Source organism: Homalodisca vitripennis, unplaced genomic scaffold (assembly GCF_021130785.1).
Source record: "Homalodisca vitripennis isolate AUS2020 unplaced genomic scaffold, UT_GWSS_2.1 ScUCBcl_677;HRSCAF=3210, whole genome shotgun sequence".
Taxonomy (NCBI): Eukaryota; Metazoa; Arthropoda; class Insecta; order Hemiptera; family Cicadellidae; genus Homalodisca; species Homalodisca vitripennis.
The window spans coordinates 114,556-130,281 of NW_025776787.1; the positions used below are offsets into that span (position 1 = coordinate 114,556).

At 34.2% G+C, this 15,726-nt stretch overlaps 1 protein-coding gene across 1 annotated transcript in view; it reads left to right on the forward strand.

Annotated features, from left to right (window-relative positions):
- The window catches only part of LOC124370907, a 59,362-nt gene extending 45,077 nt beyond the window's left edge, over positions 1–14,285 (forward strand). Inside the window, exons 10-14 of the mRNA XM_046829210.1 lie at positions 31–135; positions 1,239–1,437; positions 1,594–1,830; positions 6,692–6,775; positions 14,170–14,285. Coding sequence (XP_046685166.1) covers positions 31–135; positions 1,239–1,437; positions 1,594–1,830; positions 6,692–6,775; positions 14,170–14,270 — 726 coding nt within the window. The 3' untranslated portion in view covers positions 14,271–14,285. The remainder of the gene's footprint in view (positions 1–30; positions 136–1,238; positions 1,438–1,593; positions 1,831–6,691; positions 6,776–14,169) is intronic.
- The last annotated feature ends 1,441 nt before the right edge of the window (positions 14,286–15,726 follow it).

Here is a 15,726-nt window from a genome sequence, read left to right on the forward strand (position 1 = left end):
CACGAGCCCCGGTGAAGCCGATGCACAAAGTCCACGGAGGACACGGAAGCTCTGAGACAGCTATTGACGTCTGTTTCTAGTGCCCTTCAAAAGAACAGAGTGGTAGCCAATAAACTGAAGACGGACACAACAAAGGTTTGTTGCATCACCCTTTATAACTTCCCTTAGTGTGTAGAATAATTATTTTCATTATCTTTGGTCACATATATTAATGATTATCACACAGTACAGTATAATACAAAATATGAAATGTAATTATACTATACAGTAACAAATAAATCAATATAATGGAGTTTCGAAGGACCTGTCAGAATGTAATGATAGTCCCACCAAACAAGGTAAATTCATCAAATGTGTTCTGTCACATGATATGACTGTAGTCAATCTGTTTACAAATTTGTTTATTCATTCTCCGGATATTCTTGTTGCTATAATGGTTATCAAGTAAAAGTTTTAGAATTTTATTTTACTTTTAATTTTGATCTAAAAAACATTTGTGTTTTTCCTTGGACCAAGAAGAACCTATTTACCAAGTTTCAAGTCTGTTTAAGAGTCATCACACAGGCTGACTCGATGACAGATGATGTGATTTTAAGAAGGCCTTACCACTTCCTTTCTAATAATGAGCAGGCAATAAAGCCCTTAACGCTCACAAACATCTTATGCAGACTAAGATTTGTTTAATTTAATATCACTGGTAAATGAATAAAAAAAATTCCAATAATTATTTTATTATTGCGCAAGACCTTTTTGAATCAATGATTCCATCATCTGCCACTTAAGAACAAATTGTGAAATTTTTTATTCATTTACCAGTGATAGTAAATTAAACCTTTTTTCCAATGCTATAAGATTCTTCATAAGATTTGTTTATTTTTCATTTTATTCATCCCTGGTCTTGGTTGTTTAAACTAAAGAAACTGAAATATTTAATTTTCACTGTGAAAATTCTTGGTAAAAAGTTATTGTGCTGTTTTTTGTCATTGTAGATATTTTAGGTTTTATATAAAACAGTACAATAAAATTTTAAATAGTGAATGAAGTTTTTTTTTAATTAATTGACTTAATGATGCTTTAATGATGCACACCATTTACAATCTTTAACTGCATACAGAAGAAACTCTTGTCAGGAAATCATCTCAAACTAGTCAATGTATACCAGATTCATTATGTTCAGTAATATCAAACTGTTTAAGTTTGAGTTAGATGTTTGTGTGATTTTATAAACTGCTGTGCAGTGCCTGTCACTCTGCGAGATGGCACAGCGGACACACGACACTCCACCTGGCCTCCAGAACGACAACATTGCACCTCTCGAGTTCTTCATTCAGCTGGTCTCAAAGTTCGAGAGAGATATTCAGGTGCTTCGTCAGGAAATTGATAATACTGAAAAACATGTTAACTCCCTTTCGTATCCTGCTATTCTAACTCCTCAAGGTAATTTAATAAAACTTTTAATATTTAACAAAAGTATAATAACGTACCATAAATTTTAAACCAACTTGTTAAAACGTAGTTATTAGCTTCCTCATGAGCAGTAATTAAGCACTTTTTAGCAAAATTTGAAAAACATAAAAGTATGCTTTTTTGCAGAATTGTCTGTGGCCCTGAGGAGGTTGCACGACAGTTTCGTAGCACTGGCAGGACGACTACAGGCAGCTCACGCTGGTGTTATAGCACAGAAAGAACGCCATCTCAGTCTGCGTCGTCACTTTCTAAAGGATCAAACAAACATCTTCGAGACCACTACCAGAACTGCATCAGCTGCCAAGAAGTCTCCCTGTGGAGCTGGTAACTTTCCCCCAATGCCAGGACCAACTCCTTTTTCAAGTTAGTATTGAATACTTTATTTATAGACAATTAACTTTGCAGCTTCTTTTTTATGTCTGTATTTTGCTTTAAGTTATGTGAGTACATACATTTTCAAATCAGGTAAATTTTATAATAACTGCTTCTACCTTAACATATCAGCATAGCAAAAAAATATATATTGTCTGTACTCAAAGTTTTTTTATGGAGGGAAAGAACCTGAGTCGTTACACATAGTCCTGAAAGGACCTTTGCACCTCCGTTACTTGAGGTTACAGAAAGGTTACTTATCTAAAAATCCATCTTCAGTTCTTTTATTTTCAACTATGGTCTCGTGGTTCATAGCCCCACCGTCAGGCTATGAAATTATAACATCAGGGTCTTCATAAAGATTCCAAAAACAGTAATACACACAAAATAACTAGGAAATAAATAAACAAACACAATGTAAAATCATGGTAATTGCAAAATTAGGACACAACCAGCTGGTATGGACATAACTGCTGCTTGTCAAGACCTTTCAGTGCTTGTTCCACATTTATCCCAGCTTCCAGGCCTCAAAACTTTAACTTAAAAAACCATCATTGAATGATATTACTGCTTTAAATATGCCTAACATAAAAATCCAGATGACAATGTTCATTACCTCATTAGAATTTTAGGATTTACCAATGAGGCACCTTTCTCAGGAGAAAAAAATCAATCAAAAACAGAAAATGTGGATAAAGTTTTACATGTTGGATCTGCTCTTAATCAGTGTCAGATCCAACACACGGAGCACAGGGTTGTTTATATAGACGCTTAAAGTTGTGACTTTAGTTCTCTTTAGTTGGGTGATATTGATATAACCATTATTTATGTATCTGACATTAGGTTTGAAGTATTTCATGCTGGAATAAAACATCATCTTAGAAAAAAATCATTTCATATTCTTATCCATACTGATACCTTTCCATTTCGATCTGCACTAAAACTAGTGTGGCTGATAACTAACTTTCTTCTTAGCAAAACTTTTTTTCATTTCAAAATAAACCAGGTTGTGTGCTGTACGCTACAAATTGGCTCTTGGCTTCTGGACTACATGTATAGCCAGGAATGTATCAAGATATATTATTTTACCAGTGATATGTGGTTTTCAAAAGGTTAACAAGAATGTAATATGAATCTGAAATAAAACAACTTTTTTTTAAAACCCTTTCCACTCGGATTTTTTCACCAGTCTGCCCCCTCAGCTCGTATTTTCAGTAAAAACCCAGTTTTAGCAAACTGGAAGTCAATAAAGTATATACATTATTATATTGTATAATAATTTTATTTTATTTCTAATTTATAGTATAGAGATATAAAATTTGATACTTACACTAATAAGTTTTATATTTTAACACGGTATGGTATCGTTCAAAACACTCTGCAGGATGAAGACCAGGATTTTTTGAACAGGTTTTATAATAGTAAAGTGTTTCCCTTCTATTGCTACAAACAGCACAGTCTTTAGTTTTTTTTGTTGGATGAGCTGTAAGAAAGTGAGGGTGTTTGTTTAGCCTTTCTTCTTTTTCTACTGATGAAGGACGACCCCGCTTCAAACTCATAGGGTTACGGACATGGCCTACAAGTTCAGTGATGAGGATTTCTCTGAAATTCCTGTGTTTGAATTGTTTTTTCTCCATGGTTTTGTTTATTCATGTTGAACAAGAGAAAGCATATTTACTATTGCCACTTCCAACATCCAGAAAAATAGCTTACTCCACCACTTCAGAGATTTACGGGAAAATTTGTAAGAAGCAATATAGTGGTCTGCTTGGTCCACGCCACCCATATATTTGTTATACTGACAAATAACTGTTGGCTTTTGTATGTTTATTTGATGATCCTTGCCTCTTCTTGAGATGGTGTCAGTATCATTGTTGTAGAAATTACTAAACATTACTACATCACGCTTATCCCGCCAAGCTAAAACTAAAGTGTTGTTTGTATGACGATAGGTCTTAGTTTCATATTTTTTCAATTAATTCCTCCGAAAGTTGTAAGCTTGTGTAGTATCGATCTGTAAATATATGAAAACCAGATCCTGCATTGTCACCCAATAATTTTTCTGCCAAATGCAATACAATTCTAGAAGTGAATGGTAGATCTGGGCGAACTTATGATTCAGTTGTAAATGAACCGTAATAAGGTTCAAAACTATGAACATATCCCGGCCTTGAATCACTGAGTACAAAAACTTTCAAACTCCATTTGGTTGGTTTTTGTGGATTGTAACATTTGAATTCCACTCTACCCTTGAAAGCCACGGTGCTTTCATCTACACTACATTCATAAAGTGGAACAAAATATTCTCTGAAGCGACCTTGTAAATAGGCTACAACATTCTTTACTTTATCAGCTCTGGTTCTATTGTTCATATCAGGATTTGGAGGAGATACATGAAAGCACCAAAATATTTGTGAAAACCTTTCCCTTGAGAAAACATTCACAAAAAACTGCTAATAAAATACCCACTCAGAAGAAAAATAGTCTTGGATTGATGGCTTTGGATTCAGTGCCATATTTAGGATTAGGGATTAACTCCTAAAAAAGCCTTTATTTCTTCCAGAGAAACATTTTTCCAAGTGTTCCAGATAGATCTAGCTTTTAGGGGTCTCAGCTTGTTTATTTTCACTTGTGCATAACGATTTGTTTCAGCAACAATGTCATTCAAAATTTCAATAGTAAAAAATCAAGTGAAAAAAGTCTGAAATACTAAAAATAAAGTAAAGCTGACGTCATTGCAATGTCGGATGGCGTCTGACATACGAGTGGAAAGGGTTAAGAGCTAGCCTAATTGGTAATGGTATATTTCAATGTTTTTAAAACTTGTAATTTCTCAATAATTGGATGATACAAAAGAGTTATAAGATTAACTCTTAGGAAAATCTCTTTAGATTGTCCATTAAAGAATGTGTATTTGTATAAGAAAAGACATTATAACTTACTTTTAGGGATTTTTAAGGAATGGTATATAAAAATTAAAAAGTACCAAAATAGTATTTTTATGAATGTGATTATTGTAATAGTATCTTAGCAAAATGTAATCAACAAAAGAATTAAAGATCTCAGGGGAAAATTGTGCCAATCATAATTTTTCAAGTATTGACATATATTTAAAGTTTGATAAAATCCATAAACAATATTTTTTAAATAATTACCAGTTTTAGTACAGATGTTTATGATATGCATCTCTTTATTGTATTACTCTAAGAAAACTTAAATTATATGCCTAAATAAGTAAATAGAGAAAACGGTCATAAATATGTCACACAATTCCTTATGTATCATCATACTGATTAAGTAAGATCCAGTTGAAACAGACATATTCGTACTGTAGTGACGAAACTGCACAACTAACATCTGCTGTTGAAGTGGGAAAATTAATTTGGGGGGGGGGCATGCATGCGTACTTGTTATTCAGATTTAATACAGATTTTTCCATTATTGCAAGGATTAAGATTACAGATAAAGATCATCTTAATCTTGGATTAAAATTACATCATGAGGAAAAGAATAGTAGGCTATAATATCCAGATTATTTAAAACAGTTTGTCTGCTGACCACCACAGCCCTGACTAGCCTTTTTGAGTACATTATCAATCAGATGGAGGAAGGAGCATCTGTTATTGGATTTCTCTTAGATTTCAGTAAATCATTCTAAACTTTATACCACTCTCTACTGCTAAGAAAAATGAAGAACACAAATAGTTGAACTAACATAAACCAAAAACCACACTACCCATATAGCAAGGTCATCTTTACTCCCAATTGATAAAGGTGTATCCCAAGACTCAGTGAAAAGACCAACCTTCTCATCTTGCTAACCAACAACCTGCAAAGATATCTTCAAGGACATGGACAAGCAATAATGTACGTGGATGATACTACACTCCTAATTGCTGATAAAAAAGAAAGAAATTAGAAATTTTATCTTTCATTACATACAACATGACCAAGCAGTATTGTTAAAAAAAATCTTTTTACTTAATGAGAGAAAAACTAAATTTTGAAAAAAGAACTACTGACCTTGACAGGATTACCAGAAACTGAACTAGAAAGTAAAGCAAAATATATTGGAGTTATAAATGACAGGTAACTCACTTGGGCATCACATATAGACAACCTTTGTGGAAACTTAAGTACCAGCCTCTATGCACTCAAAAGAATAAAAAACTGTAAACTTGAAATAGCAAAATTAGCACACCAATCACTATTTGAGTTGTATATTCGGTAAGGACATGGTATGGGGAAACTCCTCTGGCAGGAATCTGAGCTGAGTCTTCGTAGTAAAGAAGAAAGCAGTGAGAACTTTAATAGGCCTAACAAATATGACTCTTTTTCAGAGTGCCATCCAAGAACTTAAAATACTGACTGTCATATTACTTCACATTTTTGAAGTGGTCAAACAAGGAGTAGACAAAAATCACCAGAGACTAGATACTCACAATTACAGTACTAGGAACAACATAAACTTTGCCATGCCGATTCACCACACATCCCTCTATAAGAAGGAACTGTGCTACGCAGGAACCAGGCTGTTCAACCTCTTACCTGAACAGTTAAAAAAATGCGTTAAGACAAAACCTTCAACAAGCATCACATGGAGTGGTTGCTGGAGCCCACTTTCTACACCTTGGAAGAATTTGTCAACTGGAGGAACAACCAGGATTTTAACATTATATACACTAAGTAATCAAGATTCAAATTATATTTTAACCATTTATGTATAACTTAACAATTTATTTATTATAGATCAATAAATCGTATAGCAGCAGTGATTGTAGACTTATTGTACACTTTCATCTTGGCATGTTTACAATATGCTATAATATGATGGAAACTGAATTTTCTGCAGGTATGGGAGGAATGCACAACATCAGTCTGATGGGTGGAACAGACAAGACAGTCACGTTCTCAACTGGACCTACTTCTCTCTCAGGTAATTTACTTTCACTCTTCTCCTAACTACTATTTAACACCCAGTTAGTACAAGGTGTAATCTTTATTTATTTATTTTTTTTTTTTTGCCATGAGCAAATTACAATAAATTTATAATCTGTGTTCCCAAAAACAAACCAAGACATAATGTTTTCTATTTGTGTAAACAAGATCTGTAGTTGTGTAGTTTCTACCAGTCACCATTACGCGAGTAAGCATAATTATATGGTAAATTTATATAAAGGTATTTTCTATACTGTAAAGCGTAATGTATTAAATATGAAACTTTCTTACTATGGATTTGAACCTGGTTCTGTAAAACTTGTTAATTCATATTTGTCAGATAGAATCAACTTGTTTTTAATTATGGACTTCGATCAAAAGGAAGGATTGTTGAGTATGGTGTACCACAAGGTTTCATTCTTGGACCTATACTTTTTAACATTTTTATTAATTAATTGCTTGCTAGTCAACATCGAGAATATGGGTGTCACGGGTTTTCTCATTGCTGATGAGTTAGGGCTCAAAGTTAGTGGTAGTCATAAGGATTTCATTATCTTTAAATGATAATAAAATTTGTGATTGACCTTTTAGTTCCAATAGACATTGTCAGAATTCTACGAGCAATTTTGAATTGAAGTTTTTGGGTATATGGTTAGATTCTAGGTTGGCATGGCATACACATGTTGAATCAGTCACAAAAAGGTTAGCTAAAGGACTATCCATGTTGAGAAGACAATAGACAATACACTTTATTGACATGTTCGTTGAGAACAGTACATGCGTCATTGGTACAGATTTCATGGTTGTATAAAAATTACATAGCTTAATCTAAATTACAAGTTTAAAAATTCACTTTCTGAGTAAAAGGGTCTCTCTTGTAGCCAGGCAGTTAATGCTTTTTTTAAACGTTTGGGTGGTTCATTCTTTAGGGATTCTGGAAGTTTATTGAAGTAGGCCGCTCCCTTATATGATGGTTTCCTGGCTGTGAGGCTCAGGTGGTGTACAGGCAGTGTGAAGTCAAGGACATGGCGTGTGTGATACTGGTGAAGGTCTCTGTTTCTAGTTTTTCTTGAGTGTACCGCATGCAGAATTACTTCTAGGATGTACAAGTTTACTACTGTGAGGATCTTCAATTTTCTAAATGCTTCCCGGCAGCTTTCTTGGTATTGGAGTCCTTCTAGAGCTCTTATTGCTAGTTTTTGCTGCCTGAGGATCTTCTCCATGTTGCAGTTAGCTGTTCCTCCCCATAGTGCTATACCGTATCTGAGATGTGTCTCAAATAGTGAAAAGTAGGCGGTTTTAGCTGCGTCTTTATTGCTAATCTGTTTAATTCTGCGTATTACAAATATGCTGGTGCTTAATTTTTTGCAAAGCTGTTCAGTGTGTGCTTTCCAGGTTATATATTCATCAATTAATATACCAAGGTGATTTGTTTGGTTTTTTGTTTCTAGGTCAGTGATTGGAAGATGTGTATTTTTTTGCCTGGTGGAGAAGTTTATTTGAACAGTTTTATTGCCATTTAGCACTAAGTTGTTCGAGATGCAGTATTTGTTTTGTTGTGATTAGGGCGCTGCTTAGACTTTCTGGCAAGGTGTTGCGTGGTTTTGTCAGATATTGTTATGACAGTGTCATCTGCGTACATGGTTGTGTGACAGATGCGCTCTAGGTAGTCGGGTAGGTCGTTTGTAAGCAGTAGGAACAGGACCGGGCCCAGCACTGATCCTTGTGGCACTCCCATCTGCATGTCGGCAGTTTTTGACTGAACTTTTTCTAATAAATTGTTTTTTAGTGTATTGGATTTCCACCAGTTGTTTCCTGTTGTTTAGGTAGTTCCAGAACCAGTCTGCAGTTTTATCTTTTACACCCATGCTTTTTAGTTTTTGAAGAAGGCGTTTATGATTTAAGCAGTCAAATGCTTTTGTAAAGTCTAAGAATAAACTAGTAGCAGTGTGGCCCTCTTCCAGTTTGTCTATGACATGCTCTATAAGTTGAATTAGGGCTGTGGTTGTGGATCGTCCTTTCATGAAACCATGCTGATGTTTAGTTAGTAGGTTATTGTGCTCAAGATATTGTAAAAGTCTTTCTAGTACTATCTTTTCAATAATTTTGGAGAAGGTGGATATGAGTGATATTGGTCGGTAGCTAGTCATGTCGGTGGTTGGTCCTTTTTTATATTTCGGGTATACTTTTGCTGTGTTTTTAGTTTTTCAGGGTAAATCCCTTGTTGTAAGGATATGTTTATGATGTGTGTTAGGGGATCAGAAATTTCTTCTTTACAGATTTTTGCTAGTTTTGATGAGATGTTATCTAGGCCAGATGAGGTTTTTTGTTTTCATGGAGTCTATTATTTTCTCCACTTCTTCTTTTGTTGTTGGTTCGAACTGAAAAGTGTTGTTAGTGAGTGGCGGGGGATTTTGGCTTGTAGTATTTGTGGCATTTAAGTGGCTGTCTTGGAGAGTTTCTTTGTGCTATTGAGGAGAAAAATTTTGTTAAAGCAGTCTGCTACGTCTGCAGGTGGGTTGTGAAGTATTTTTCCATTGATTTGAAGGTATATTTGGTTGTTTCGATTTGTGTCTGGCTGTCTTCTCTTTGTTTATTATTTGCCATAGGGCTCTGGGCTTATTTTCGGAGTTACTTATATGTGCTGCTACCGACTCTTTTTTGAGCTTTAAGTCGTAGTCCTTTTTCCTGGCTATTGTCTCTGTTTTGTCTTCTATTCGGCCTGTGCACTGCTCTTTTTCTAGGGCTCGGATGTACTGTTCCTTGAGTCTTGTGCATTCAATGTTCCAGGTCTGGGTTTTGTTATGTTTATTTTTGAAGGTCTTCAGTGGGCAGGTGTTGTCAAGGGTTGCTTGGATGATACTGTGGAATATGTTGTAAGCTGTGTCAGTGTTGTTGGAGTGGCACACCGCATCCCATTTTTGTTTGGCTAGAGTTGATTTGAAGTTTTCTATTGATTTTTTGTTGAAATTTCTCTTCTTTGTTTTAATTTTGGTGGGACAGTGTTTTACTATGGTTAGTGTGGTTAATTGTGCTGTGTGGTCAGAGAGGCCGCTTTGGATTACTGATGTTTTTACTAATTCTGGGTTTATGTTAGTGCACACCCAGTCTATTGATTTTGAAGTTTCATGGGTGATTCTTGTGGGTGGGAGCTGCATCCTTACCAAATCAAATGCAGCGAGAAGTTCTTTTAATTTAGTGTTATCACTGTTCTCCTGTAGATTGTCGGCATTAATATCACCCATGACTATGATTTTTTTGTATGTGCTAAGTGCTTTGTCCAGTACATTTAATAATATATCGATGGCATTGTCCTATCTTTGTGCTTGGCGGTCTGTAGACCCCGAGGACATTTATTGTTTCCTTTCTAAGTTTTATTTCGAAAAGGGCTGACTCACAGATAAGTTCAGTTTCATCTGAGCTGGTTTCTAGTAGTTTTACAAATTTTTGTAGGTCTTGTTTAACATAGCCTGCTACTCCTCCCTTAATGTGGTTCTTTCTCGTAAAGCCTCCAACGAGAGAGTAGCCTTCTATGTTTGTTCTTTCTAGTTTTTCTTGATTAAGTCCATGCTCTGTTAATATAATAAAGTCTGGTTATTGTGGCTTAAAAAATGATTTAGCCTTTCAATTTTGTTTGACAGCCAGTTAATATTCTGGTGAAGGAGAGTGAATTGATTAAGATTTGTGTTTTGTTCTGTTGGTGTAGCTATTGTTATGTGTGTTCTTTTCCCTTCAGGCCCGCTTCTAAAAAAGGGCTGTTATTTGGTAGTGTGGTGTATTTAGGGTTTTCAGGGGATGGTAATTGTCTGTTTGTTTCAGGGTTTAAAATACTGTTCAGAGGTGGTGGAGGATGCAGCAATTTTTGTTTTACATTTTCCAGTTTTAATTTTTTAGTTTGCTTATAGTAGAAGTCAGCTATGGTTTTCACCAGAGTTGAGTTTTGTGGCTGTGATAGGAGGGGCTATTGTCACTTTGAAATTATTTTTGTAAGTTTCATTTTCGTGTGTGGAATTTTCGGTTCGGAGCTTTTTAATGGTGTGGTCTGTTGTATGTGACTCTGTATTTAAGCCTTGGTTCGATCTGTATTTTGTTATTTGCAGTGATGTGCTGTAAACATTTCTCGTTTTCTGTGTCTTTGATTTTTTGTGTGGGATTGGAAATTCTTCTTCCTGTCCTTGCTTTGTTTGTTTAGGTGTTCTGGAAGTCATTGGAGTTGGAAGTGTGGCTGTTCTCAGGTCTTCAGTTTTGTCAAATGTCATATCTTCAGTTTTGTTAAATGTCATATCTTGTTTTTTGTGTTGTAACACTCAGGTTCTCCAGCTTATTAAGTCGTAATTTCAGTTCGGCTAATTGTGTTAGTACATACATGTTTGTATTCATGGCCGGTGTTTCATTATTGCTTGTCTGTGTTTCTGAGTTTTTCAGTATTTTTTCAGATATTGTGTATTTGTCCATTGTGTTTTCCCTTTTCAAAGTGAGATTTGCGTTGCATTTCTTGAGCCCTTTTTTCTAATTTGGTAATTGTTACTTCTTTTTCTTTGTCATGCTCTTCAAAGTTCTTCTTCAGCTGTTCTTGCATTTCTTTTTCTTTCACTAGCTGCTTTTCCAGTTCGTAAACCAGATTTTCCAAGAAGTTATTTCTGTTCAGAATGCGCCTCCTTTTCAATTTCTAGTTGTGCTATTTGTTCTTCATAGATTAGTTTCATTTTTGTTTTCTAGTTCTAAGATTTTTGCATTTAGCTTACAGTTCTGTAGGCTAGTTTGGTATAGGTCTTGTTTAAGTTTCTGGTTTTCAGCAAGTAGCGCACTCCCTACCTCTGCAGCTAAAGGTGAGCGATGTTTCAAGGTCAGGCGTTTTCTTGGTTTTCAAAGTTCTCTACTTTGGTTGTAATTTCCTCCATTTCAGTATCATGGATTTTAGGGATATCTAGGCTCGTGTTATTTCTTTCTTCCGTCTCTAAGATGTCGCATGGGGTGTTTTCAGATAATTGGTTCACAGGTGATTTTGGAATGTTAAGGCATTTCTTGCACATCCAATTTTTAATTTCATTTGCTGTTAGTTTTTTTTAGTTGTTTGTCCTTAATGTTAACACAGCCTCCATGGTAACCATAGTTGACATGAGCCAGTGCATTTAATAGATGAGTATTTGACTCCAATGTCACAGGCACCACAGGGTATTTAGAGCCACTAGTTTTAGTTTTGGACATTTTAAAAATAAGTTTTATTAGGCTTTGGGCTGCCTGTCTGTCAATTTTTGGTGGTCAGGTTTAATTAAAATATGAATCAAAAAATGAGTCAAAATAGTTAAATCCATCAAGTTAGTATTTATTACATTTATTTTAAGTATTTTTATACTCCTATAAAAGATTAACAATTTAAATACACTCAAGCCAGTAATATGAGTTTACTAGTATTTTTAAATATATTTAAGGACTGAGTATATTTCAATCAATATGTATGTATTATTCTATAGGAGTGATGTGGAAGTAATATTGTTTTTTATTTAATACTTGTCGTTGGTATTAGAACCACACAAGTCTCAGTGGTAATCGCAAGTTGTTATCAGTGGTTAAAGGTCAACTTTCTCTAGCCTTTACAAACTAGATAAGTTGATTACTGTTTGTACAGGTGCTTCTCATGACGGCATCTGGCTATTTGTATAGTCCACATTGTGACTCACGTAGTGCAGTGATTGTAAATCTAAGATAGTTTTTTCCAAATCCTTTTTTTTATATTAGTCATCTACAAGTTTGTTCAAAAATATATTTTTATGAATTTTAATTTCAATATAAAAAACTCACAGTGTTTCCTTGTTAATTAATAAGATTTGGATAAAATCTTCAGATACATGTGATTTTTATGCTAGTCTAACCATACCTTGCAGTAAGTCCATTTTATATTTTGATAAAACACTGTTATATTTTTAAAATACCTCTTGAAATCTATTGTCTAACTTTGTTCAGTGCATACAAAATTTTCACTATAGTATTGAATAAAACTTAAAAATATCTTGTTTAACTGGTAAAATTACTTATAAATGTAGAGCACATAATCATTTCAACCACATTTTAATTAGTCAAATCACACAGACTTGAAGCCTGTTGTAAGCAGGAGTGTACTGCTTACTGTATATTATGCTCAGATCCAAATTATTTTGCTGACTTACGGTATCGTTGTCTGGGTTCAAGTTCTTCTTAACCACAAATGTTTTAATTCTACAAAAAAAGCTATTAGAATTATTTGTGATGAAAGAAACCAAACTTCTTTGCAAATCATTGTTTGTTCAGCTGTTGTACTTTTCCCTGTATGTACTCGCATTTGCTTTTTTGTGTTTATAAAAAAGCTGACCAATTTTGAACCAAAACTGATTTTCCACTGTTATAATACAGGAAATAAAAATAATTACAAATAAAACAATATAGTTATACCAGCTCACAAAAAATGTTTCATCAGTTAGTTCATCAAGATATTATGCATTAAGGAATATATTCAGAGATAAATGTATTCTTAGAGAAACATAAACTTACCTCTCAAACATCAAAAAAGATCAATGAAAAGGAAAAGATTTATGGGTGAACTAACAGTTAAGGAAGTAAAGATTGACGCCCTAAAGAGAAATTAAATTTGATGTTTAATTCAAGATCCTTGACACAGTGACTGGACAGTTACAAGATCGGTTTCAGAACAATCATTGGCCATAATGACCCAAATGGCATAGTGTTCACATTGACGGACTCATCAAAATGAATTATAATTTACAGTCAAGTATGCTAGAAGAATTTGTGACTTTTATCACTTTAATGGTAATGAAACTGAGGCTGTCAATAATGTAGCTGAGCTGCAGAGCTTCTCATTTGTGTACAAGGCCTCACACTTTAGCATCGACCTCTCTGATTTTGTGCCATAAACCAAAAATACTTTTGATTTAAAGAAAAACAAAAGCAGTAGTATTAATAAATTAGACCCAGAAGATTCTAATAATGAAGAATAAATAGATAGTGAAGAGGTAGATAATATAACTACAACTGCGGAGCTGTGCATTAAACGAGGATTTAATAAGCCATAGAGGTGTTTATAGCAGCTCTCTGGATTTCCTAACTTGATCGGTGTCTGGGCTCTACAAAATTCTGCTTTCCTCTCTGTAACCAGCTTGTCAAAAAATGAAAAAATGAGTATGTTCAAACTTTTAATCCAATTTAGGGTAAAGGGTCTTTGTGTTTTACATCATACATAACATAAAATTGTTTTTTAATGGTACCAACCGCAACAGCTAAGGCATTTTTTTACCTGTTTTGGAATTTTATAATATTCAGGTTTAAAATAAGTATTGAGAATTAATTTAAATGAAACCCCAGTTATCACCTACGATTGTTTTACTGTAATGATTTCAGGTTGGGGTTCGTCATCAATGTCTATTCTGAACACAACTCCAGCCTCTAGTTTCCTCCAGTCTCCCGGTACAGGTCTTCTGAACTCTCCCTCAACCAGTTGACAACCAGAACTTCCAGCTGGGCAAGCCTCCTCCGGGGAATCAAGAGAGGGGAAACGCTGAACTTCAACTGTGCGGTTCCAGTAGCCGTCAAACACTCTTATACACACACAGACTCATACAAACGCTGTGAATAAAGAATGTTATAAACTTTGGATTTTCAGCTATAACACATTCAATGTCTACTCAGAAAGTTGTGTATGATACACTTAGAGGACTAAAAATGTTTATACAATACAAGTATTAACCCTGTGTTATATATAGTGTGTAACAATATCAATATATTTATAAAGTAACAACAAAGTATAATCACAACGTGAAGACAAAATTTGTGATAGCATACAAAACAGTTCATTGCAATGAGGTTTAAATCTAGAAGCAGTATAAAATGTAAATATTGCATTTAATAATTCTTACCCTCAGTTATGTGCCAGTGATTTGTAATGATAACCGTATATACAATACATTTTTCAGAGGCACTATGTTGCATTAGCTTTTTTACTTGTATTTTTAGTGTTGTGAAAATTGTTGGTTTCAATGGTAAGTAAGTTTACTTTGTTTAATGTGGTAGATAGCATTGTATTGTACAGTAAAACCTGTCATGTCCCTAATGTGGCACAGGCTAGGCTGATATGGGATTTGATATGATGAATGTAACTTAAGTGCACTAGATATAATGGTTTACATCGTGAAGGCACTACATAATTATGTAAACTATAGTGCTTGTTTCCAGATAAATTTTTATAAATTTAAGATACAAAAAAGATTTATTCTCTTTAAAACTAAGCTAATGCACTGGATATATTTTATGTATGCTCAATACAAATTAATTCCAAAAAGTAAAAAGAATGTTATTTTAAATCAAAAATTAATATTCAATAATGTAACAATATTTCAATTTCAAAATCAACTTACAACAAAATAGAAAGTTACTAACTATACTATGATTACAACATGTCCCACTGCACATTCTAAATCTGACACACAACAGTATCACAGTTTTGCCAAGGTCGTTGAATCTAAAAATTGTACTGGAGAGTTTGTCCATCGAAAGGGCCTCCATTCTGTCCCACCCACTGGCTGACATATGGGAGAGAAAGTTACTGGAGGTTGCATCTGTAACACATTCATTGCTTTCCAAGCTTACAGCTACATAACGTTGTATCATTTGTCACCAGGAACAGACCCAACATCGGAGTTTACATTGCAGGGCAGGATATGACAGATTTGACTGTACACTTTTGTTACTGAACGTCACTTTTATGTGGTAATGGCTTTTGATTTTGACACCCAAGTCCTTTTAAAACATAAAGTAGGATTGGTGTGAATTAATTTTGTTTGTTTGTAAACTCGTTGATCATTAGAAATTATTATTACACAACCTAGTTATGGTTATATTGGCTAAGTATTTGTTATATTAGATTTGTATATAATATAACATAATATTATACGAGTATAA